Source organism: Copidosoma floridanum, unplaced genomic scaffold, assembly GCF_036245765.1.
Source record: "Copidosoma floridanum isolate Cflo_tuat_1 unplaced genomic scaffold, Cflo_Japanese_pri ptg000030l, whole genome shotgun sequence".
Taxonomy (NCBI): domain Eukaryota; kingdom Metazoa; phylum Arthropoda; class Insecta; order Hymenoptera; family Encyrtidae; genus Copidosoma; species Copidosoma floridanum.
The window spans coordinates 28,546,238-28,571,405 of record NW_028321907.1 but is presented as its reverse complement, the minus strand read 5'-3'; the positions used below and the strand labels follow the sequence as shown (position 1 = coordinate 28,571,405).

The following is a 25,168-nucleotide window of genomic DNA, read 5'->3' as shown; positions in this document are numbered from 1 at the left end:
CCCTTCACCCATCCCCCTCGCCTACTGTTCTCTATACACTTCCCCTCTCCCCACTTTATATGTATATCGGCCAACCATGCCGTGTTACTCTTCTGCACACCTTTATCCACCATTCCCCCTCACACTCCCAAGCAATTAATTTTTGAACAAATTTTAATCTTATTTTTCCACAATAGTTTTTATTTGACTTTGAATTTTTTTTCTTTTACAATACTAAAAAAAAAAAAAAAAAAAAAAAACATTTTCCAATAAAAAGATTTGAACCCTCGACCTCCTGCATATGAGTCCAGTACCATACCCACTCTGTTACGAGCGCTGCCGTCTATAATAATTCGGTTTCTTGTACTTATGGTGTGGTTCGTAACTATATCATTCCATTTTTAAATGTGTTCACTAATAATACATTCAATTATGTATTTGTTTTATAAATTATGTATATTTGTTTTCTAAATAATACATCTAAAAAAAAAAAAAAAAAAAACATGTAGAATAGCGTTGAAGAACGTATCAATTGGAGAACATATCAATGGTTTTTAAAGGCACTTATTTCGAATTCTACAAATAAATTATGTTACATTATCACATAATTACATGAATAAAGTAATTTATTAAATCAATTATAAATGAATTATGTGAGATCATTACATAAATAAACTTCGAGTTTCATATCATTTTAATGGTTTTTATGGGCACTTATTTTTAATTTGATTATTAAATAATGGCACAATGTCATTGAGTGATTATATAAAAATAAAACAAAAATTGTATTGATGGGCTATATAATCGCAAAAAAATAAGTGAAAAAAAAAATTTTTTTTTAAATGGATGAAATGAAATATAAATATAACATAAAATAAAATTACAAAAGACATAAATAAGTACAATGGAATAAAAAAAAATGAAATAAAAAAGGGAATGAAAAAATAAAGATGAAATATGAAAATAAAAAAAAAATTAAATAAAGGAAATACAAAATAATAAAAAAAATGTAATAAAATGATATATGAAAATAAATAAAACAAGAAATGAAAAAAAAGAATGCGACAAGAAATAAAGAAAAAAATTAAACAAGAAATTAAAAGAAAAAAAACAAATGAAAAAATTATAAAGGAAATTAAAACAACAAACCAGGGGGTATTAATGGGTCATGGGACCCACGGTAAGAACAAAGTTCTTTAAACATGAGATGGGTATGGGCACAATTTCTCAGGTAACAAGGGGGTCGCCAGACCCACAGGAAGAACGAAGCTCAGTAAGCGTTAGTACTGCATTCATGTTGTTTACTAAAACAAAAACTTGAAAAACGAATGAAAAAAAAGAAAACAATAAGTAGAGAAGTCGTGCATAAATAATACAGTACTCACGAAGTTCAACCATCGTGAGTACTAAACTTCTTATTGTTTTTTTTTTTCATTCGTTTTTCAAGTTTTTGTTTTAGTAAACAACATGAATGCAGTACTAACGTTTACAGAGCTTCGTTCTTGCTGTGGATCTGGCGACTCCCTTGTTACCTGAGAAATTGTGTCTATACCCATCTCATGTTTAAAGAACTTTGTTCTTACCGTGGGTCCCATGACCCATTAATACCCCCTGGTTTGTTGTTTTAATTTCCTTAATAATTTTTTCATTTGTTTTTTTTTCTTTTAATTTCTTGTTGTTTACTACTTATATTGGCTTTTTTAACTGCTTTTAAGCACAAAAAATTTTTAATTGCATGGGTCACAGTTTATACTTTCTTATTTTTTAGTGTAGGATATCATGTAGACTATTGGGCAAGCAGTCTTACACGATATCCTATAAGATTTTGTGTAGGATATCTTGTAAGATTTCGTGTATGATATCTTGCACGATATCGCGCTGAAATTTTGTTATGAAAAGTTTCTGCATTATAAGCATTTTGGATCGAAAAAAATATCTAATGTAGCCGCTTAATATTTTTATTCTTACTAAGACTTTTTATTAGCTTTAAAAGTAATGATCGAGTGTGATCCAGCATTATTTTATTACACTAGTTATCCATTATATTTCATCATAATTTGCATAATACTTACTAAGACTTTTTATTAGCTTTAAAAGTAATGATAAAATGTGATTCAGCATTATTTTATTACACTAGTTATCCATTGTAATAAAAAAAGGTTATCATACAATACGTACTCTAAAAGCATTCTTAAAGAGTTTATTAAGAATTTATGTTATTTTACAGTGTTGCCTGATCACCACTAGAAAAAAATTGCACTTTTGTGAATAAGTATTTTACAATAGTAAACGATTTAGTACACATAATAAAAATAATATTGACAAAATAAGGAATCAGTCTTAGCCTATTAACAAGTGAGCTCATATTATAACTGAAGTAAGGTCAAACCGTTGGTAACTTTGTTGTATTAATATATCAAAGTGCTCATAGCACAGCAGTAGAATGTTTGTATTGCCTTTGGTCACAGAGATCGTGAGGTGAATTCCTCGAGCATATTTTTTTTTTTTTTTTAGTTCTTATCATGGTAATTATTCTTTACGATTTTTTTAAACGTATTCAAAGCATAATATTTGATTAAATCAATAGATTCTAAATTATGGAATTAATAAGTTTACACATTCATTCTTAATTATAAAAAAAATATTTCTCTAGCGACCTTACTAAAGAAATGTTTAAGGAATTTATGTAATTGTTGTTCTTGAGTAAAAATGAATTAAGGAACATTTAAAAAAAGTGATTTCTAATACAAACTTGTATTATTTGTTTTTCGAATGCAAAAACAATTTACGATTCTTAACCATTTATAAGTATTAAAGTAATATTTTTAACATAAACTTTAATAAAACAACTTTGGTTTTTCTTATAAATATTATAAACAATATTTTATTTTTGCACAGGGCATGTAACGTTTTCCATCGTTATCTCCTCAACATAGGGGTAGATTATGTATGTATGTACAAAGGTAGGACTACCTGAGGGATAGAGAGCGAGGCTAACGAGCACAATGCTGCCACGATAATGTTTCGGGGATTCTATGAAGGGGTGAATGATGACAGGGCAGGAAAACGGAAAATGGGAGTAGGCACTCGTTGCTACGGCCAAGCGGTACATCGAGGAGGCCCGAAATCACCAGAAAAACCCCCCAGTACTTACTACCCTGGATCTGGACATCAGCGTAGACCGATATGATGACATCTCCTACCTCGTGCGGGATAATTCGTGAAAATAAAACTTATTTGTCTATTTATTTTAACAAATAATTGCCAGAAACTAAAATAAAGACGTTCTTTAAAAAGGTAAAACGAAAGGAAGGCCTTTGAATGGCGAAAGAAATATCTTAGCAAATATAAGGTGCATTTAAGCAATATTTAAATAAAGCATTGAAGCTAATATTAGGTGCATTTAAGCAATTTCAAAGAAACGTGCAGTTAAGCAATAGCGAGCGATGCATCGAAGTGAACTCGTGAGTTTGGCGGATTCCCTGCAAGCACCAGAAAGACCAAGTGTCTTAGCCGAGCAAGTACTCGTCAGAGAATGCCCACTTCCATGAGTCTTTCCAGCCAATGAGTCTACAGCGGGCTCCTTGCGGTAGGAGCTATCGAAGCGTGGGGGGAACGGTTTAAATTGAAGCCCGCTCCTCTCTCAAAACCTTGCTACTTGATAGGTGGCTCGGGACAACTTCGCTTACTCGTCTTTGGCTTTACGCGCGCCTGTTCAAACAACATAACAAAAAAATAAATTGAAATAAAATAAAAATTAGTTTTCTTCCTACTGATAACCATTGCTGTATGCGAAAACTTGATTGGTAACAGGCTTTTACTCTTAAATAAAATTTTAAAAGCGCAGAGTTCAAGTATTTCAAAACCAAGAAACATAAATAACCACTCTAAAGCTCTAAAAAAACGCCAAATGCAATACAATAAACTTAATAATGAATGAATAATTAACAAGATTTATTTAACCTTAGATTGAAAAATTTAGTCAAAAAAAATTTTTTTTTCAGTGCTGAGGCGTGAGATACAATCCACGCGTCGACAAGACATACTGCACCAAACAAATTTACTTATTTCCAATTTCCAATAGTAATAATTATTTTACCAGTGAACAATAATACGTTTCCGATAGGAAATTCAACGTACAAAAGGATAATGATATTTTACAACTAGCTAGGAGGGTGAGACAGTTGTTAAAAATCGATTCAAACATTTCAATTGCTTAGAAAAATATGAATTTGCTGATAATTATTTGTCAAATAATTTTTTTACTAAAGTTTATTTTCTTACCTTTCAAACAAAAACAAAAAATACTATAGCTTGAGTAGAACCAGAGTAATAAGTTTTCTGAAAGTTACTCTCTAAGCCAAAAACCATCAAATTCTCAAATTTTCCATCGCTTTTATACATCATAAAATTGGATAAAGAAGAAAAAAAAAAAACCACGTACCCTATTTTTGATACAGAACATGTGAAAAAAATTTTAGCTAAATCAACGATGTAAAGGTCATTTTTTGTTAGAATGTGTCTGGTTCGTAAACGAACGTTCAATCTATAAAAATATCGACTAACACAGTCATGAAATCAATAGAAGTGTTACACGCTCTAAAAAAAAGGAGCATTATGGGTTCTTACAAATCAAGATTGTAACACACCAAATATAAATTTAACTTCGTCACTGCTCTTATATCATATTAAAAATACTTGTATTTATTGTAACCCACCAAGTTTTTAATTTAATAAACGAATGCTTTGAGAAGATACATTGTATTCTTTAGCAATACGGGCTCTTAGTTTTTATTTTACAGTAATCGAATTTACAAAATCGCGAGCCTGTAGAACTGGCTTACCGCGGTGGTAAAATTGTAAAAAATTCCTGCACTATCCACAACCTCCGTTGAGTACAAAACGTCCAAAGAGGAACGCTAAAATTCAATTGAGTGCATTTGTGAGATCATTTTCTATTGCAATGTTAGATTTCAGTCCCACACATTAAACACCATCAAGGTCTTGGACACAATTTTTTTGAGTTCTGTAAAATGCGTGAAAATAATGCTTATGTTGATATATTTAAAATTTTATGTCGTAGAAGAAATATAAAATCTGTGTTTTACATTCAGGCGTCGTCAAAAGCATGAATTTTTGAGTGAGACACAAGCTTATAACGCTAATTTAGTACCTTTATTGAATCTCATCCTCACTCAATACTTTTGAATGATCAAAATTTTAAAAACATCATTCGATTAATTGAACAGTTTTTTTAGATTCATCGCATTTTGGGAGTTAAAACGAAGTATATGCTTTTTTTTCAATCCAGATAAAAACTATGCCCTTTTTTCTAGTATGGATAAAAACTATGCCTTTCCTGGAGTCCAGACACAGACAATCACCTTTTTGCCATGTCTCAACTGGAATTAAATTCTTTTACTGTGTCTAGACGCAGACTATGCTCTTTTTTTACCTTGGACGAGAACTACATTTTTTTTGCGTTCCGTTATAAATTTTTTTTTTTTTTTTTCATAACGACCCCTAGAATATTTTGCAATATTTTACAATTAAAGATCATTTATTTTCTTTAAAAATTAAATTTGCATCAATAATACTTTAATTATTAAACACTTTAATAGCGTAGAAAAAATTTTTTTATAATTTTCTTAAAAAAAAAAATATTTAATGACAAACACAAATGCTTGGTGAGCATAGATAAACTTCACTTATTGCTAAATTAATGATTACCCCCTGGAACTTTTAGGTGATTACTAACATCGTTCTCTTAAATAATGGGAAACATGAAATAGTAAATAAGTTGATATAATTATTCAAATTTTTTCAATTATTGTTTTATTATAAAGATGAATGCTTCATTTTAACCTCATTCATATGTGCAATTTTATTGGGTAATTTTTAGGTATTTATCATAATAGCGTAGGGAATTTCCAATTTTCAATTAATTTAATTATCAAAGTTAAATGATAGACTCCTAATTAGTCAAAATATTTCAACATATGTCAAACGATGTAAACGAAGTTATTGAGTGACATTCTTATAGTATTTTGTCGTCGTCATCGTCGTCAATATTAAAAATGACACAAATGAAGGGCAACAGAATATTTTAATTTGAATTAACTACAACCTGAAAAAACAACTCGTTTATTAGTGTGGATACTTAGATTGAATAGCTGCTTTAACATAACTGTTTTCATCGTTTTTTAATGTAAAATTCAGAAAAAAATACAAGTTAATTATACAACGTTTTGTTGGTTAGTATCAAAATAAAAATTTTCTTTACTAAATTTTTACTAAATAGTAAAAGTCAAAAGCTGTTAGCTACCACATTATTTTTTAACGTACTTTTTACTAACGTTAAATAATTTTTATGAATATCTAGAGTGATAAGTGAGGATTTTAATATTTATAAGGCCCTGACAAGCACGCTAAGAAAAATTAAAATGTTCAAATATTAAGATTGTAAGAAGATTCGATATAAGTTTTAAATTTGTTAATCCCTCAGCTGAATGACGGTATGACGTATAAAGAGCTTTGTCATAAGCTCGTCGAAAAAGTGTCAAAAAAAAGAGAAAAAACAACAAAAAAAGAACTCACCGAAGTTTAGGCATATGGCAGAGCGTACCAATGCACAAAAGCGTTGGAAACTGCTAGCACGGGTGGTTAGTCACTTATTCAAGCCACACGATGGAGAACTGCTGGATGAGAATAATGGTATCTCTATTCAGAGCTTCACTTCTTTTAAATTATTACAACTGGAGAGTATCTGCCTGAAGAGTGAGTCTACAAGTAGATCCTGGTGGCTGTACAGCTGCTTTGTGTGTAATAAGCACTGCGAAATACTTGTCAGCCATGTCACAAAACTCTTCGCACCCAGTGAGCTTGTGGGCTTTAACAATACTGGGAACATCTGTGTCTGGCCGTCTGAAGAGTGTCTTGCTTACTATCTTCTCAAGGTGAGTAAATTTATAAATAACTTGTTAATTGAGTGCAGTCCAGAGATAGTAAAAGTATTCTACCTTGTTGATGAATCCAACTTAATTTTACAGATTTATATTATCTATTAAATAAATAGCTATTTCAACAAAAGAAAAGGAAATTAACGCATACCCTTGACTTTTTCAACAGTAAATCAAGCTCTAATTTTATTACATAAATATTACATAAAAATTACAAGAGAAAGTTAAGAAACCTAATTTTGAACAACCGACACTATCTGATTTTTCCCCTTTCTTCATTAAAGTATAATTTATTGTTGTTCATGTAAGTTTCAAGTTGTTTTTTGGTCAAAGAAGAATATGCGTTGAAATCACATATATTTTTTCTGTTGATTTTAGGCACAGATAATACATTACCAGTGATTCTTATTGGAAAAAAATTTGTAGTTTGAATAGTTACGTAGAAGAGCAATAAATTCACAGAGAAATATTTTAGCAGAGAAAATTAACAACAGTAAACAATTTTAAAGTCTGCCACTTATTCTCGAAAAAATACCTGTATATCGATTAAGTTATCACAATTATAGATGATGTTAACTCTTTTCAGAAACTTAAAAGTTCTCTAACTATATCAGGATTTCCACCCTATAGTGAATTGAAATACAAACCAGGTGTGTGTCTCGGGACCCACGACAGATGTGAAACATTAAAGAATGTGTTATTGAACTCGGTAGTATTTGATTGTCTATGATGAAAATAGTAGTTTTCGTCAGAGAAGTGCCATCGTCTCCAGGGCTATTTTGCAGCCCGAGGTACCTGTGAAACAGGGCCCGAGGGACGTAAGGCAGCTACGGAGCAATGGCGCTTATGTGGCGAATCCTATTTTTTCTATTAAGCGCATATCAGCCTCCCAAAAACGCGTGAGATAGGAAAGGAATTTGTCTTTTTGACTATAAATAGTAATTCATTTCCTTTTTTTATATTAAAAAGACAGTTTATTTATATGTATTTTGATCTGTGAATATTATAAATTAAGATAAAGCAAATTATGTTTATATTTTTTTTGTTCATTAACATATAAACAACGAAAACAAGAGAGAACAATAATAGACGGCAAAGAGTACACGGAAAGACCTTTTTCGTTGAAAATCCCCAACCATGATTTTTTACATCAAATAATTAACTAACTAGATTGTAAAAAAAGTACATATATAATGTTCTAACCTACAAAAGTGTATCAAAAAAGCAAGAACGCACATATATATATACTTACACTAATTTAGCACAAGAACTGAAAGACTCTTCTGCGCATGCGCCAATTTGCCTGAAAGAGAATTGGTAGGCGAAAAACACCTATCCGGCACTAACATAATTTTGACTCGTGATCATAGTACGGGTAATATCCTTATCACGTACTGAAAAACTCATAACTGCTTGTGATAGGAGATTTTCAACGAAAAAGGTCTTTTCGTGTATATTTATACTACCCATCTACACATAGGTACATGCATTAGTTTAGCAAACGATCAGGTGTTCTGCTTTCTCTATCTCTCTTTCTCTTTTTGGATACCTGTTTACTTCGTAGTTCCGCATAACAAGAGTATCTTGTAACACTGTTTCTTCACCTGCAAATGTAAAAAAGTGCCGACACAGTGCTGCCGAATCTCGATCACATTCATCACCTTTATCCCTCTCACCTCTTGGGTTTCTTCTCCTAAAAAAGGGGGATCGGCGCGGGAGTTATCCTGTTCTACGGGGAGAACTATTAATTAATGCACAAACAAATACCTTTCACTTATTCTTTAATCAAATCACTTAACACTAATACACAGTATTTCTCTTCACACCTTGTCCTCTGGACTGCGATGCAGCGACTCCGCCTCGCATTCTGCAACCCGCGAGCGCTCGTCCACCACGTCCTGCTCGTCCTGGACCAGGAGGGGCTTTTGCTCGTCCTATACCTGCGCTAACATACACACACATTCCGTCCACAATCCTAGAGCTTATTATATTCTCTCTATCACACCCTCCAATCACATGCGCCATGAGAATTAAATGTCTTACCTCCGGAAATTTAATTAAGTTGAAGCGCATACTTGTTTTGATTGCTGTTTCCTCAATTTCAATAGAAAAACGAGATTATGTAGGACTCTTTAACATAGTATGGCTAGTAAATTGGTGTCCTCCCTAACTATAGCTGTATTTTCGTGGCTAGCACTAACATGTAATACTGTACTAATTATCATTTTGTTGGCGTCATCTTCAGCTACGTATGTTGTTGCAATACTATATTTTTCAAACTCCTCGCAGAAAATTTTTAGAAGTTTGGGTTTATTCTTTTTTTTGCAAGAAATTCTTCTTGCTACAAACATGTTTTGGTATGCTGATCGAATTGCACCTCACGACTGGAATTTTTTCATTGTCTTCTCATGTGCTTCATCATTTTAATATAAGTGCTCGAGTTATTGTCATACCCATCAATAACAATGAAAACGTTGCCGTTATAGTAATCTTGTACATACGTTATGTACTCATTGTAAATAGTCTCGATCGATTCGTTCATGACCCAAATTATTCGAATTAGCTAGCCACCATCTAGCACGTAGGCCACATCGTGCGTTGGCATCAAATTCTCGTTGAAGTAATCAAATAAAATTGATTTTTTTTGTTTTTTGCATGCCCCCTTCATTGAAAATTGATAATGGAATCGGTGACAATTCATACCTTTATATCCGATTTTGACGTAATATTTAAGGTAATCCGTTGGAATATTAGTAACAACTGTAATAGTAGATATTATGGCCTTTAACAACAGTAGTTTGGACTTCTACTCAAACATGACATCGCGATAATTATTGCCAATAACTTTCTCCACAGCTTTTACTCCAATTTCCAGGGCTTTGTGGTCGTTGATTTTTAAATCACCAATGATGCCATTGAAAATGGACATCAAATTTTGCGTAATTGAAAACGGATCGTGAATCGTAAAAAATATGTTATGAAACGCAAATCCGCCTGATCAAGATGCTGCACACTCTACTGCGTCAGTAGAGCAAGTTGCATGGGTAAGTCCTCCTATAGCGTGCAGAGAGCGCATCAGGTATTGCTCGATGATCATATCTGTTGAAACTCCCGATCTGAACTTATCTTTCCTTTACACAGTAAAATGCCCTTACTCCATAAATTTGTATTATTCAAATTGATCGATTCTGCTCTGTAAACCAATAATCTCTTGCAAGTACAGGTGTGCTGATTTAGCATGTAGAGTATGACCAATGGCATAAAAATACGGAATATTGCGTTGCTGCTGTTTTTATGCATACGCCAGTTTCCAATTCTTTCAGCTTGTATGAACTGTTTTAAAATCTCGAATAAATTAAAATATACGATCAATATCAATAGTTCTGCCATCGATCCGTTTTTTTAAAGATCAAAGTTAACTTGAGAAGGTGTTTTTAATATTGATAAAGTCTGCTGATAATAACGTCTTTTCAAAATCGTCATCGTGTATTTTTTCCATGATTTTAGAAATAACTTCGTCAGCTTTTTCGGTACTTGTTGATTCAATGACAATGTGTAATAAGGCTGTTTGCACCAGTAGGTGTCCCTTGCCGATCGTGAGTAATCGTGTTCGTTTAAAGCTCTGTCGACCGATCCTTCAACATAAAATTAACAAAAGCATTCTTTCAAGCTTGAATTTTCCATTATGAACCTTATGCTTCCAAGAATACTTATGACCGTACGGAAACCTTAGGCGAACAATAACTGAACTTAATTTCTCCTCATGTACCGTGTTTTTTGTGCATGCAATAATTTCTGGTGCCTTCTGATACAATGGCTAGTCAAACATAACAAAAGTGTGATGGTGACCGTTGCTCTTACATTTTTCATCTGCTTCCAAGAGTACAGTGTAAATGGTATTGTAATGTGTGGGGGGGGGATACTTTTATGAAAAGTAGAGCTATTATTTTCTTTCTCTTAAATTCACTCAGAGGTGTACATACCTCCATAAAACCTTTTCAGTTTGCTCACGAACCTGCATCAATACTTTTTAAAAAAAGTATACAACATCAAGAGATTCATACTCGACATCAAACGGAATAGGATTTTTTTTGGAAAGATCGATTATAACGACATCACGTAAGCTGTGCATTTTGCTTCTCTCAAATTGTTGTAAGGGATAATATCCAAATGTACCAGTGTCTCGACTCAAATTGGATTTTTTGAAGTATGTGATAGTATCTACGGACGTTACAGCAGCAAAAGGGGTGACGCACATTATACCTCCTCAGAAATGAAAGGTATTGTGACTATCTATAGTGCGTGTATTATAATTCGCGTTATCGAAGACAAAAGGAACTGAGGCTTTATGAAAGTTATAGTCTTGCGGGTCATAAATAATCAACAATTGGAAGAGTGTAGTCTCATCTTATGAAATTTGCCACGGTCAACACTATTTTTTCTCACTCTAGTTTCTCAACTTTCTCTATCTGTTAAGTATATCACTCTTTGCTAAGAATTTTGTCGCGCGCATGCAAGAAATATATAATTACATCGGTTTTCAATTTGTATGTAATAATATCATCAGAAAAAATAGTTTTCAGCTTCTTCGCAAGATATCCAATAGCTGGTCGATTGGTGATATGGCACTTGCTTAAAATATTTTTTAAAGAAAACTGGCATTTATGATCATTGGTTGATAAGTAAGTTACAATAAACGGAAAAATCGTCAATGCCGATTCTGACACTGGAGGACCGACGACATTTAATGCAACCGGCTTATAATAAAACAAAGATAAGCATCAGGCGTGGTATCTCGCGTGCATTTCGATAAAATCAACGTCAGTTACACACTTTCGAAGGGATGAAGACCAATCGCTTGTGGCTTCCCTCTCATTGGGAGTATTGATGATAATTTCATTAAACACCTTGCCATTTACACGTTAAACGATGGATAAATTATCTTTCGGCGATTTCTTTAGTATCGCTTCGTACGCGGGGGATGCATCTTTAGTACAAAACAGACAAAGATTTTCGTAATCGAAGTTACCTGATGTTCCAGGCATGGTTTTTAGTTATTCTTGTAACGAGATCTTGATATTGATGTCACGTATAATACCGATATCTGCAGGAAGAGTGAACAGCCACTTCAGACTTATTTTACAATTTTAAATACTTTTTATCTTTCCGCTGAGGACTCAAATCAATTAAGATTCGGATTCCTCTTGACTTGACCACTAACGTTGTTTCAACGGACAGATAACTATCGCATAAGACGCAAACTCTGGCGTTATTTTGTTCCATTTTAAATAAGAAATCTGAAAAATATAAAAAATTAATATATAGTGCATCAAAATGATACTTGTATAAATATCATTAAAGAGCACGTACGTAGAGGCCGATCTATACTATTACTAGTAGACAAAAAGCAAAGAAAAAAATTTTACTAAAAAATTAATAAAAGTTAAGAAAATAATAGATGTTCTTGTTTTTAACTATTTTAACTTTGTGATTGTGCAAAAAATTTTATTTTATTTTTTTTTTTTTAAGTAAAAGTTTCCAACCGTGTATCTTATATAGAATAATCCATATATACAAACACAAACCAGCTTACACTTATATAGTAGAGAAAATGACCGTTATGAAAGGGCGTGCTAACCTAACAAGCCTCATACACAAACACTTGTTTTTATTACAGCAATTTACAACGTGATTGTTTTTATATGACTACAAAATAAAGGCACTTCCTTAAATATAAGATAAATAACAGCAACAATTTTGCACCTGTTAACATACTGAGAATAATAGTGTTTTAACTTACATTTCACGCCAAAACTTGTATAATTCCATAAAAAATTGCATAATTTTTCGTTACCAGCTCAGTATTTTGTACTTACTAATAGCCAATGCTGACACAACTTCGAAGCACTAACAAATGTCTTACATTGTGCCAACAGAAAGAAGATAAAAATGCAATAACAGAGTAAAAAGCCCGTTCTGTACAACACAGGATATAATGTAAAAGCAGCAATGTTACTCGAGTAGTAGCCGAGAAAAATCTGATCGTGCAGTCACTAGTCCCCTCCGTTCAGAGTAACCAGACACGTGGAGGATGATGTCAGTCTTTGACGTTATATTGCTCCAATTCCATAGTATAAATGCATCGATAGCGTGTACACCAGCTCAAAAACTTGCACGTGAGGAAAGACAATAAATATACAAAATCGATGGATTTTTCGTCCTACATGACAATGAAAACCTTCTTTTTCAATTTTTTAACTATAAAATCCATAATCAGCGACCTCAAAAAACATCAATATAACATATTATGTTTCCAAGAAGTTTTTGATTTCATAGCTTGGTTAACTGGACTCTGGCGGCTGCCCTCTCCATGCGCGCAGCGACTCGTGCGCACAAAAAGTACCTGAAATTCATAGATTATTTAAACAACTTTGTTCTTTATCGAATTAACTGTTAACTAGAGAAATTTGTAGTTCAACTCCTCCCTAATGCATAGGAACTATAATTATAACGTTTTTTGAAAATTAAAATATCCTCGCAATAGATTCAAAAAAAGATCACTTTTTGCAAAAGTCGACGGTTTGCAAGAAGCTTACAAAATTGTCATCTGAAAATTTAACTCTACTAAGAGGACCACAAAACTGATATTATATTCTAAATTTTAGATCTTTATCGCTGCTGGAACGCAAGTTATTAAATTTACAATGTTACAAAGAAATGAGTTTTTTTGCAAATTTTGGACGGTCTTCGAGACTGATTTTACTTTACTGGGGCTCATTCTCGTTATTTTTTTATTGTGCACATTTGTTACGCTTAACATTTTTTTCCGAGCTGTAGTTATTCTTCTAGAAGCGGAAAAGTCGTTTGTATCATTTTTACCGTTTTTTGGCACCTTAGCGCTCTATATTCACTTATAAATTTTATTGGTATTAACTCTTGACACTTTACTCAACACAAAAAAAATTTTCCTACCCCATAAAAATCTTCTGTGCTAGAAAGATAATTATTTCTGAGTATGGAGAATACCTTTACTGTGGGTATGCCATTGGGACAAACAATTGTGGAGAAGGCCGATGAAATTTCCAACTCCTTAGGAATGTTTTCCTGGTTTGCTGTTGTAGTATAACTTGCTCTGGTAGCACCAGGTCAGTTAGAAGAACGATTACGAAGCCTTAAATTGTTAGAGTAAATTGTACTCTGGCTAGACATCTTTTAGTATAACGCCAGAGACGTTAGCGTTCAGAACGCCTTATATTCGTGGCACTTATTAATCTTGGTGGTTTGGGATAGAACTCTACATAAGTCGCTTTAGTAGGGTAAAATTGCTGATTCGTGGTCCAAAAAAATATGAAAGTGCGAGCTCTTTTAAAAGTTTTTTTTTGTTGGATAATAACAATACAAATAACGTATTAAGTTTGAACGCCGATCTCAATAGGGCAAAATGGTTTTAAAAAATGGCAAAAATCATCAAGATCACTTTTTTTCCGATTTGTGGAAAAACTGTGCACTTGACAAATAAAGTTTAGTGAGATAAAAAATGTGCAATAAAAATAAAAATTAAAAGAGTTTTTTTGAGCTCCAATTTAACGAGTAACTTTTTAGTAAATTGCAAAAAACTACTGTCTTAGACCATTTTTTTCAAAATTCCATAAAGTTCATTGTATTCAATGTAACGACTTAAAACTTCGACAGAATACGTCTTTTATTAGCCTAAATATTAATATAAGATTTTAGGAAGATTGATGTTATACGGTATACGTACGCAACTTATGGAATTTTGAAAAATAACCCAAGAACGTAGTTTTTTGCAATTTACTAAAAAACTACTATACTGATCGAAACTTAAAAAACTCATTCGATTTATATTTTTATTAATTAAACTGTTATGTAGGGAAAATATTGGTAACGAGGTACGTCGCGAGAACGACCAATAATTGTTATTTCGAAGACCTTTATTCAAGTTACCGAGATCATACGCAAAGTAGCACGTGTGTTTCCCTCGAAGGCTAGTCGTGTACTCCCCGAGAGACTCTCTCCTTGCTTGCTCTTTTTCTCTCTTGGCCCTAGGGCCCCTTGTTACAAGATTTAATGAGACGGAGCATAGAGTCTCATCTATACTTTCGTACGTTACACGTCCGAGGCCGCAACGTCGTTGTCCTCGACGACGCTGACTTTTTACTTTATTATAGAGTCTGTGTACTTGTTTGCAATCTTATGTGTGTGTGTGTGTGTTGTTCTGTGTTCTGTTGTTTATGTTGTTTATGAAGTTTAGTATTTTACACTCATTCTTCCATTCAATTATAGGGAACTGCTGTTCTCTTTACATTATCATTTTTGCTCTTCCAATTATTCAATTTCCTCTCATCGTGTGTCGAGTGTATAACAATATTAATTGTGTATGTGCTTAGCCTTGTATGATAATGATGTACAAAATTGCCGTGAAGTCGGCATTTGCTTAATACTACTTTACATTAAGTTTTGTTTTACAATATAGTTTCCATTTTAACTTTCGGATGCGTTTATTTACAAAAAAAAATTCCGTACAAACTTCTTATCTTTAGTATTCAAGTGAAAAAAAAATCTTTTTGGATCTCGTCCTATAGACTGTGCCCCCTGATACAGTCGAGCAACTCCCGGCGCTCACTTTTATCTGCTCATTTTTATTAGTATTATTATTATAGCTACAGTTACCTTTTTTTTATTTTATTTTCTTTCATTTTATTTTTTTATTTATTTATTTTTATTTTTTTTTACAATAGACCTAAACATAACTCTCTTGCTATTACATATTTTGGGAAGAGAAAAAAAATTCTTTATAAGTCTCGTCTTACAAACTGCGCCCCCCGATATAGTCGAGTGACTCCTGCCGCTCATCCCCTTTTCCTTATTACTATTATTATTGTTATTATCATCCTTATCATTATTATAGTTATAGATACAATCATCATATATGTGTTTTTTTTTTTTTTTTTTTTTTTTATATAAACTTAAAACAAATTTCCCGATGTCACATATTTTAAAAAAGGAAAAATTCTTTTTTAGTGTCGTCCGACAGACTGCACCCTCCGATACAGTAGAGTGACTCCTGACGTTCATACTCGTTGTCTCGCGGATTTTAATCCTGTGTCACGGCCAACGGTAATTCTATTCGTCTAGAGGGTTGCAGTCGCCTTTCTGCTCCAAGTTCTGCAGTCGGCGCGGTTTGGATTACTGCCAATTCTCGTGCTTCCTCTTGAGCTCTTTGTTAACCTGTGAACATTCTATAACATATTAGTAGTAGGGCCCCGCGATCGAGAAGGCACTTATACATAAGAAAAAGAAGTCCTATTCCCGCGATTATCAGTCCTGCCATTAGGTAAACGAGCCTTTTAAAACTTGTAATTTTTTTTGTGTCTGTTAACTTTCTGCGAGCCCGCGGGCCTTTTCAATAATCTCTCCTAAGGGTGTCCTATCGGCTAGTGGGTTGGTCCTGGAGTGCCCTTGTTTATTAATTAACTTAAGTTCCCCTCGTGATAATAGTGTGTTAACACCATCTGAAACCCCATTATCTTTCAATGTTCCGTCTAGTTCTTCTCATATTCCGTTGATGTTCATGTTTGCCAAACCAAAGTAGGTGATATTGAGCTTTTCCTTTATATTTGACGTGTTGTGTTGTGAGCAGCACAGCCTGTATTTAGCCGTAGAAAGCCCGTGCCTTTAAGTGAAATTGTTCTATGGTTTGAGCCATAGCACTGTATAAACAGTGGCTCCTCTTGTACTGCTGTAAAAGCCCAAAGGTTTGGTGCATGGAATCGGGCCCAGTACGTATCTTGCAGTTCAACGATTTTAACTGAACATTCTTTCCAATCGCTTATGTTGTGCTATACTATGACTCGTGCTTCGAATAAATGATGTTGTCTTATCTCTCTTATCGGTTCCGTATGGTCGCAGATAAATAACTCACGCAATTTTTTACAGCTGAAGACTTCAAGAGCCGTTATTGCCATGTATGTGTTGATTTTCTTATTTATGGCCATGTATTCGTGCTCTGGCCATATACAAGCATAAGTATTTAGCTGTTTAGGCCTTCCTGCTTTATCGGTAGAGGTAAAATCCTATATAAATTGGCTTAGTGTTTATCTAACAGCGGAATGCTTATGTGGTATGTTAACTGATTGTTCTGCATCAAAATTGTTAATCTAGATATGTCTATTGTCTCGAGCGGACTTATCTGATATCCCGCTCTCGGAAAAATTAGCTCACGTCTCATTATCAATTTATTATATTATTACCCTTTATTTAGTTTTTTCCACAAATCGCAAAACTGTGACTTTAACGGTTTTTGTCATTTTTTAACCATCTTGTTCTATGGGGATCAGCGTTCAAACTTGTTGAGTATATTGTACATTTATACCAACGTGTATATATATATATATATATATATGTATATATATATGCATGAGAGATATACTAGGGGCTCCATCTCTGGTAAATTGCAGTTGTATGATATTTGCATACACTTGGCGCTCGAACGCCGGCGCAAGATAGATCTCGTTTGTCCGTCAAAGCATGCAGCAATGCATGCAAGTAGCCATTCGTCATTGGCTGTGATGTGTATCGTTCTTATGATTGTATTCTTTCTCTATTAAATCTTATTAACTATTACAAGGTGTGTTTACTCATTTTCCGATCCATGGAATAAATCCCTCAATACATTAACATGGTAGCAGCACGCTGGTTACGTGTGATTGAAGTGTAAATCCAACACTGAAAATCTAGAATAAGTTCTTGTAAAAGTGTACCGTTGTTGTTCACGTGTCCCATTCGAGTTTTAAAATTGAAGAGATTATATGCAAGTGATCACAGATAAAATAAGTGTCAATCCAACACTGAGAAGATCAAGAAAAAGTTTGGTGAATGTGATCAAAGATATATTTATGTTAAAGGAGTATATTTACGAAGAAAAACAAGAATCGAAAAATCTAGAAGAATAAAGAAAGGAGACAAGCAATTCCAAAATCGCGAAAATTTTGATACCTGTGTTTGATGGCCAAGATTATGCACACTGGAAAAAAATAATCACGATGTTTTTAAAGTTAAAGAAGGTGATAGAATGATAAAAGGTACCGACGGACAAAGAAGACGAATGGGCGGAAAACGACTTGAATTATATTTACAGTGCTATTTAGAATAAGCAGCTGGAATTATTCGGTAGTTTGGACACGGCATTCAAGATTATGAAAAAGTTTCATGCTTTGTATTTAAAGGAAGCAACAGCATTGCAGATAATATACCGGAATAAGCTAGAGAAAATCAGGCTGAAGGATTTTCAAGAATCATCAAATTTTATTAGTGAATTGGAAAAATCAGTGAACGAGTTAAAAGCAGCTGGTGCTACAGTGAATGAAAAAGAAAAATTAAATTATTTATTGGGAACATTACCAGAATCATATAGTTATATTACTAATTTAATAGACACGTTAAAACTGGAGGATCAAACAGTTAGTTATGTGATCGATAAAATAAAAATGTTGGAAATTAAAAATAAAAGTGAAAGTGCTAGAGTAAGATTAAAATCGAATGCTTTCGTGTTGAAATCAAAAAGTCACGAGAAACAAAAAAGAAAACCAGAAAGAGCCTGTTACAGCTGTGGTGAAATTGAACATTTCAAGAAAGATTGTCTGAATGTAAACAATGCTGACTATGGAGATCGAGCACAGATGGGTGGACGCCAACAATTTCGTGGAAACATTACGCAACAACGATCATTAAGAGGTAGAGCCAGAGGCAAAGGCTTGAGCGGACAATGAGGCAAAGGCTACGTGTTGCAACAAGAAATGTGGCAGCAAGGAAACAGCTTGTTCGGCGCCTTTTCTGCGAAGATCGTTGAGTCTACTGCAATGTATAGCGAAACACAAGGTAAACGTATTGACTGGCTTTTAGATGGCAGATGTACTGATTATGTAGTAAATCGAAATGATGTTTTCGTAAATTTTAGTGAATTAAAAAATTCGGTTAACGTAAATGTAGAAGATAGTTAAAGTTTAAAAAGGAACAAAATAGGAAAAATTTCGAGTTACTTTAAAGTATACGATAAATCAGTAAAAATTAAAATGTCTAATGAGTACTATGTTAGAAAAATGAATGAAAATTTATTAACTTTATCAAAAACTACAGATAAAAATACAGTTGTTGCTCAAAATAATACGGCGAAAATTTATAACAGTGAGGGTGCGGTTTTAGCTATCGCGTATAAAACAAACAAATCGTAAAAAAAGTAAAATTTGAAATGATCATAAGATTATTGTTAATACTATGAGTACCGAAAATAATGATAAAATTACTTTGAAGGAAAAATGGAATCGTATTTTGGGGCATGTAAATTTTAAATATTTGAATGTTTTATGTAAAAATGAACTAGTGGAAGGTCTGCCAAAAGTAATTGAGAATTACTATATGAAATGCGCTATTCGTATGGAAAATAAAATGCACAATTCGCCATTTGAAAATAATAGACAAAAGGCCAAGGAAATTTTAGAAATAGTAGATACTGATCTGAATGGGCCTCATAAAACTACTGGATTAAATAGGAAAAAATATTTCTTAACTTTTATTGACAACTATAGTATAATAGCCAGAGTATACCCAATTAAATCAAAATATCAAGTCTATAATTGTTTTGTATCATATATAAATGAAGTTGAAAATATTATTGAAAAACGAATAAAAAAATCAAGGTGTGATAACGGTAAGAAATATGCAAATAAACGAATTTTTAATTAAGTAAAAAAAAAAAGGAATAAGTATAGATGCATGTCTACCGAATGTGCACCAATTAAATAGTACTGCCAAAAGATATAACAGGAGCATTCTGAAAATTTCTAGATGTTCAATATCTGAAGCTAAAATAAATAAAAGATTTTGACCGGAAGTTGTCTGCGCGGCAGCATATTTAAAGAACAGGACACTTGCAAATACTGCTGATTTAAAAACTTCTAAGTTGTTCTTTGGTATGAAACCTAATGTTAAACATTTAAAAATGTATGGAAGCAGAGAATTAGTACGTGTGCCTGAACAGAGACATTGTATGGTTTGAGAGAAAGTCTTAGAGCTTAGTTTGAATATTTTGATGAATTTATGAGTTTTGTTGTCACTTGTTACGTGGGGCTTATGGTGTGGAAATAAATAATAGGCTGACTTATGGTTAACTTGTGCTTTATTGCAATTCCTTATATTCGATGAAAGTTGCGTGTGTCCTAATCTCGCGGGCCCAGTCCTCCCGCTCTCGTGTCTCTTGATGATCTCCCTTTTACTCTGTCCCGCACGCATAGCTATATGTTATCGTATGTAACACGTCCAAGGCCGCGACGCCGACGTCCTCGGCGGCGATTTTCTTCTCTATCTGCATTTTTGTGGTAGAGTAGTGTCTGTGTTATGTTGTTTGTGTTGCAGAGTATTTTTGGTTAGAGCAAAGAGGGTGATTTGAAGCGCTCCGTCCCTATTTCCTCTAGTGGTTTATGTTGCTGTATTTTGTGTGCATACATTTTTGTTTATTGTTTGCACGTTTCCCTCGAACAAAAATTTGTCTTAAGATTCTCTAAATTAATTATGTTACATAATCGCTTAACTATACTTTTTTTGCTCTTATTTATGTACATATGCACCATACAATGGTTTATAATAACAACTTGTTTTCGCACTAAGTAGTAATTAATAAGATTGTTAATTTCATGCCTTTTTTTTTTTGTTTCGTTGTCAAGGATGTCGAAGGTCAAGGACTTACTGGTTAACATATTTCTAATGTTGTTACTATTTTTTCTAATCCTACTATAAATTTTTATCAACGTTATAATTATTTTTAATGTTATTATTATTATAATTTTTTTTTTTTTTTTTATTTCTACTTATATTTCATATTATATTTTACGATTAATTCGCTTCGAAAATGTCTGTGATAAGAGTACATTTATTTTCATATTTAAATTACACAAAAAATCCATAATTTCGATTATTTTTTGCCTATTTGTATTACATACTAATATTAGCAATTTTGACCCACAAATGTTTTATGATCGTTGTCGAATATGCGCTGGTCGTTGAAAAAATTTTTTTTTGTTACTGTTTATACCTATTTATTCTTCTCTAAGTATTGTTTTGTTATTAGCGCTATCCTCCTTTTCCATTATTGCTGTTAATCTTTCAAGTTGATCCACAGGTCGCCGAGTGGTGTTGCTCTCCGATGTTGTCTCATCTACTGTTCGCTTTCTGTTGTGTTGGTCGTTATCTGTAAACAATCTATAACACGTATTAGTAAAAGAAGCCCCCCAATGGAAAACGGCACTTGGATGCAACCGTTGTAATGAAGAAAGAGAAGGTGTGTTGAGTAAATATACTGAATCTTCGCACCTAACGTACTACGGTAAAATTGATCTGTTAATAACTTATTATGTGAATAGACTTCTTCCATTCGGTAGTTATATCTTCCACCCCTTTTAAACATACATTTTCTTGCCTTACATTAAATTCTTACTTTTCTATAACTAACTGTTTTTTTTTTTTTTTTTTTGTACAAAATGCTTATACTAGTTTTCTTATAAAATATAGCATCCTTTTTTTATTCATTACTTTTATTAGTAGACTCTGAAGGATATGTTGTTTGCTAACGCAATTCAATCGTATACAAAATGTATATTTTTTCTTTTTCTTTTTTTCACCCGATGTCAGTTTAAAATGTGTCTCAGCTATAATAAATGTTTGGTTCTTTTCTGATTTGGGACTGTGTACATTGTTGGAAGGGAAAATTTATAGGCAATTCATAGGTATTTTTAGGCAAAAGTTTTTTGATTTTTTTTCTCATTTCTGCATAACAGGCAAATACTTAACTTTTTTTTCTACTGGACACTTACTCTTGTTAGCCAACACTCGGGTTTTTGGCTTCTGTTTACGTCATCATTTATCCAGCTGTTTTTTTCTTTTTTTTTTTTTTTTCTGGTGCGTATGTTTCCGCCATTGTAGTGTTGATATTCACTGATGATACCTTGTGGTGTTTCAGTAGCAGGGTTGCTCAATCATTCTGGCAATATATATTTTATTCTTACTGCGCATTCTTAAGAATTATATCACAGGTATCTGCTTGGGATATTCTGACTTCGTTTATGAGACTGATGACTCGTATTGTTCTCTTGAGTAGGGTTTTTCCCGTATAAATACACATGTATGTACATATACACAAATTTTTTCTTTGACATATATTTTACAGCCATTGCATTGTTTTCTGAGAACTGTGTCCTATAGGCTCTACAATGTTGTGTTACTATGCATGTATATGCTGTTGTCATGGACATTGTGAAATGCTGCCTTAGATTTCATTGTGATTTTAATCCCTTCTACAGTGGAGAAGACCTTATCTTAAACGTCTTCCAAATCAAATATGTGTGAGTATTTCCCCTGTTCAGTTTTATTTTAGTCTCGTTGTGTAAAACGAAGCTCCAGAATTTCCAGTAGTTGTTATTGTCCTCTGATAACTGTTCAATCTGAATTTTATGATCAATTATGCAGTCATAGTTTTTTTTCTCTGTGATCTCCAATAGACGATTCTTAAAGTTGAACTAGGGTCTATCTATTTTGACATTTTGATAGTAGGTAAGGAATATCGGAGTGACCATAAATAGAGTAATTGATGGATTATAGATGAGGGCGCGTTTGTTGAAAATTTCCAATTGTAGCTGTATTTCTTGGTAATTCAAATCACGATAAATTGAAAATAAGACTTTTTTCTTGGAAATGTGCATATCTCACCTTCTTTAAAATGTACTAATTACACTATTCTGAAGTGTATCACGTGTAATTGTAAGTGTACTTGAAAATGTTTTGTTATTACATCCTTTTATTTTTTGTTGTTGTATTATTAATAATGTTTTCCTTTTGATTGTTTTTTTTTGTTCTTACAGAAATACAATACTAATAATAATTATTTATTAATTATCATTATTATTATTATATCTATTCCTATAGTTCTGAGTGTAAACATATAGTTTTCTCATTATAAACAATATCTCTCATTGTTTTTTTTTTTTTTTTTTTTTTTTTTGACAATGCCTTTCCTGATAAGGGTTGCAAAATATAATACCTCATCATTTATTTTATTATTTATTTTCTCATACGTTGTATGCTGTGCAGCCAGAAAAATTTGACATACGCGTACTCTTCTCTTCCTTTTTTTTTTTTTTTTTGCTATTACTTTGCACGTGCGTCCAAGGGCTGCGATGAGGGAACATTTTTTTTTTTGTATGTATTTTATTAATATTATTTCTTTAGAAAAGGGGGTGTTGATTCATGAAATGTCTAATGGTTACGCGGTTATTTGTTATCTTATATTTTCTTACCTCATAATTCGTTGTTCTCTCACAGCTCCTCCGAGGGCCGCGAAATAAAAAGAGTTTCTAATGAGTTCTATACGTACTTGTTAGCGTTGATTTTGTAAGGAGAAGTTCCCGATTTCTAAAACGGTTTTAAGTGACGTTTATGTGTGCATTTTTCTGTATCCATCTACATACTTAACTATTTATTCTCTATATTTCTGCACTTTCATTTTCATCCTTCCAAGGTCCGAAAAAAAGAAAAAAACACGTGTTTATTTTATAGTATCTTGTTCCTTTTCTTTCTCGTTTTCCCCTAGGGGGTGGGGATTTTAATACACACGCCTTTTTGATTTTGTCTACGTGTGCTACGCGTATCTCGTTATCTCTTTGTAATTTTACGTTGTGATTTTTGTACTCTATACACATTATTTTATATGGCCCCTCAAAATGGTCGTCATACTTCCCTTTGGACGGTTCTTTTAATATGTATACCAATTCCCCTTCCATGAAGAACTTTGTATTCAGTTTCTTGTCGTAATAGTATTTTGATCTGTACTTGTTTTGCGTCTGTATCATTGCTGCTAGCGTTCGTAATTGTGTGAGGTTCCCTGTTATTTGTTCTAGTAAGTCTATGTATGTATGTCCTTTTTCCGGCTGCTTAAAGCTTAACGGAAGTTTTGCACGTTGGCCGAATACGAGCTCGTGTGGGGAGTAGCCTGTGCTCTCGTGCTCTGATGTATTGTATGCCAGTGCGCGCAGTGGTAGTACTTCGTCCCATTTTTCAGTTTGGCTAACAAATGCCTTTAAATATTCTGTCAGGGCGTGGTGCATACGCTCGATCGCACCGTTGTTTTGCGGGTGGTAAGCTGTGCTCCCGATTTTGTCGAATTTAAATAGTTTGGCGAATTCCTCCATAGTTCTGTCCATGAAGTGTGTCGCCCTAACTGATAATAATTTCTCTGGGGCTCCGAAGTATGCAATGAATCTGTCCGTTAAGGCTCTCATTGTTTCCTCTGCCGTTGCTTTCTGAATGGGGGCCAGCACTGTATATTTGGTTAGCCAAACTTGCATTGATAAAATGTATGTATTAGAGGAATGTGACTCTAATGCTTGTCGGTAAATTAGAATTCAAAAACGTCCAATAGGTATACAAGCGAACGTCGATACACTTTAATCATTGTATCTATAGGCGCATATGTATAGATGGGGGTACTTTTCATACAAGCACTCTCTATTACCATCCGTATATGCTCTTTCTCAATATATAAGGTATAGAAAATACTGATGATACAAATCCACATAATTTCTTTTTCAAGAAATTTTTCTTTGGAGAAATAATTAAGAACGAGAAAATTGAGAACAAGAACTTATCTTAACTTACGGTGTGAGTGAATGCACAGCTCCTCGATAGCTCAAGTGGTAGAGCAACTGTCTAGTAAACAGGAGGTTGGGTGTTCGATCCGCACCCGGGGAGGATTTTTTCTCGTTCTTAATTGTTCCCCCAAAGAAAAATTTCTTGAAAAAGAAATTATGTGGATTTGTATTATCAGTATTTTCTATACCTTATATATTGAGAAAGAGCATGTATGGATGGTTATAGAGAGTGCTTGTATGAAAAGTACCGCCATCTATACATATGCGCCTATAGATACAATGATTAAAGTGTATCGACGTTCGCTTGTATACCTATTGGACGTATTTGAATTCTAAAATGTATGTATTGTTGCGAGCTGATGGTTAGTTTATTGGTCCATAGAAGTCTATCAATATGTTTTCGAATGGTCTGCTTGAAGTGTCAGTGATCACCATGGCTTGTTTTTTTTTACTTGCTCTAGCTTTTTCGTTTGGCATGCCGAGCAGCCAAGTAAGTATTGTCTTACGTCTGGCCTC

At 33.2% G+C, this 25,168-nt stretch overlaps 1 protein-coding gene across 1 annotated transcript in view; it reads left to right on the top strand.

Moving 5' to 3' along the window:
- Positions 1 to 6,488: 6,488 nt before the first annotated feature.
- Positions 6,489 to 25,168, top strand: part of LOC106638944 (calmodulin-lysine N-methyltransferase) — a 328,715-nt gene continuing 310,035 nt past the window's right edge. Inside the window, exon 1 of the mRNA XM_014352347.2 lies at positions 6,489 to 6,935. Coding sequence (XP_014207833.2) covers positions 6,591 to 6,935 — 345 coding nt within the window. The 5' untranslated portion in view covers positions 6,489 to 6,590. The remainder of the gene's footprint in view (positions 6,936 to 25,168) is intronic.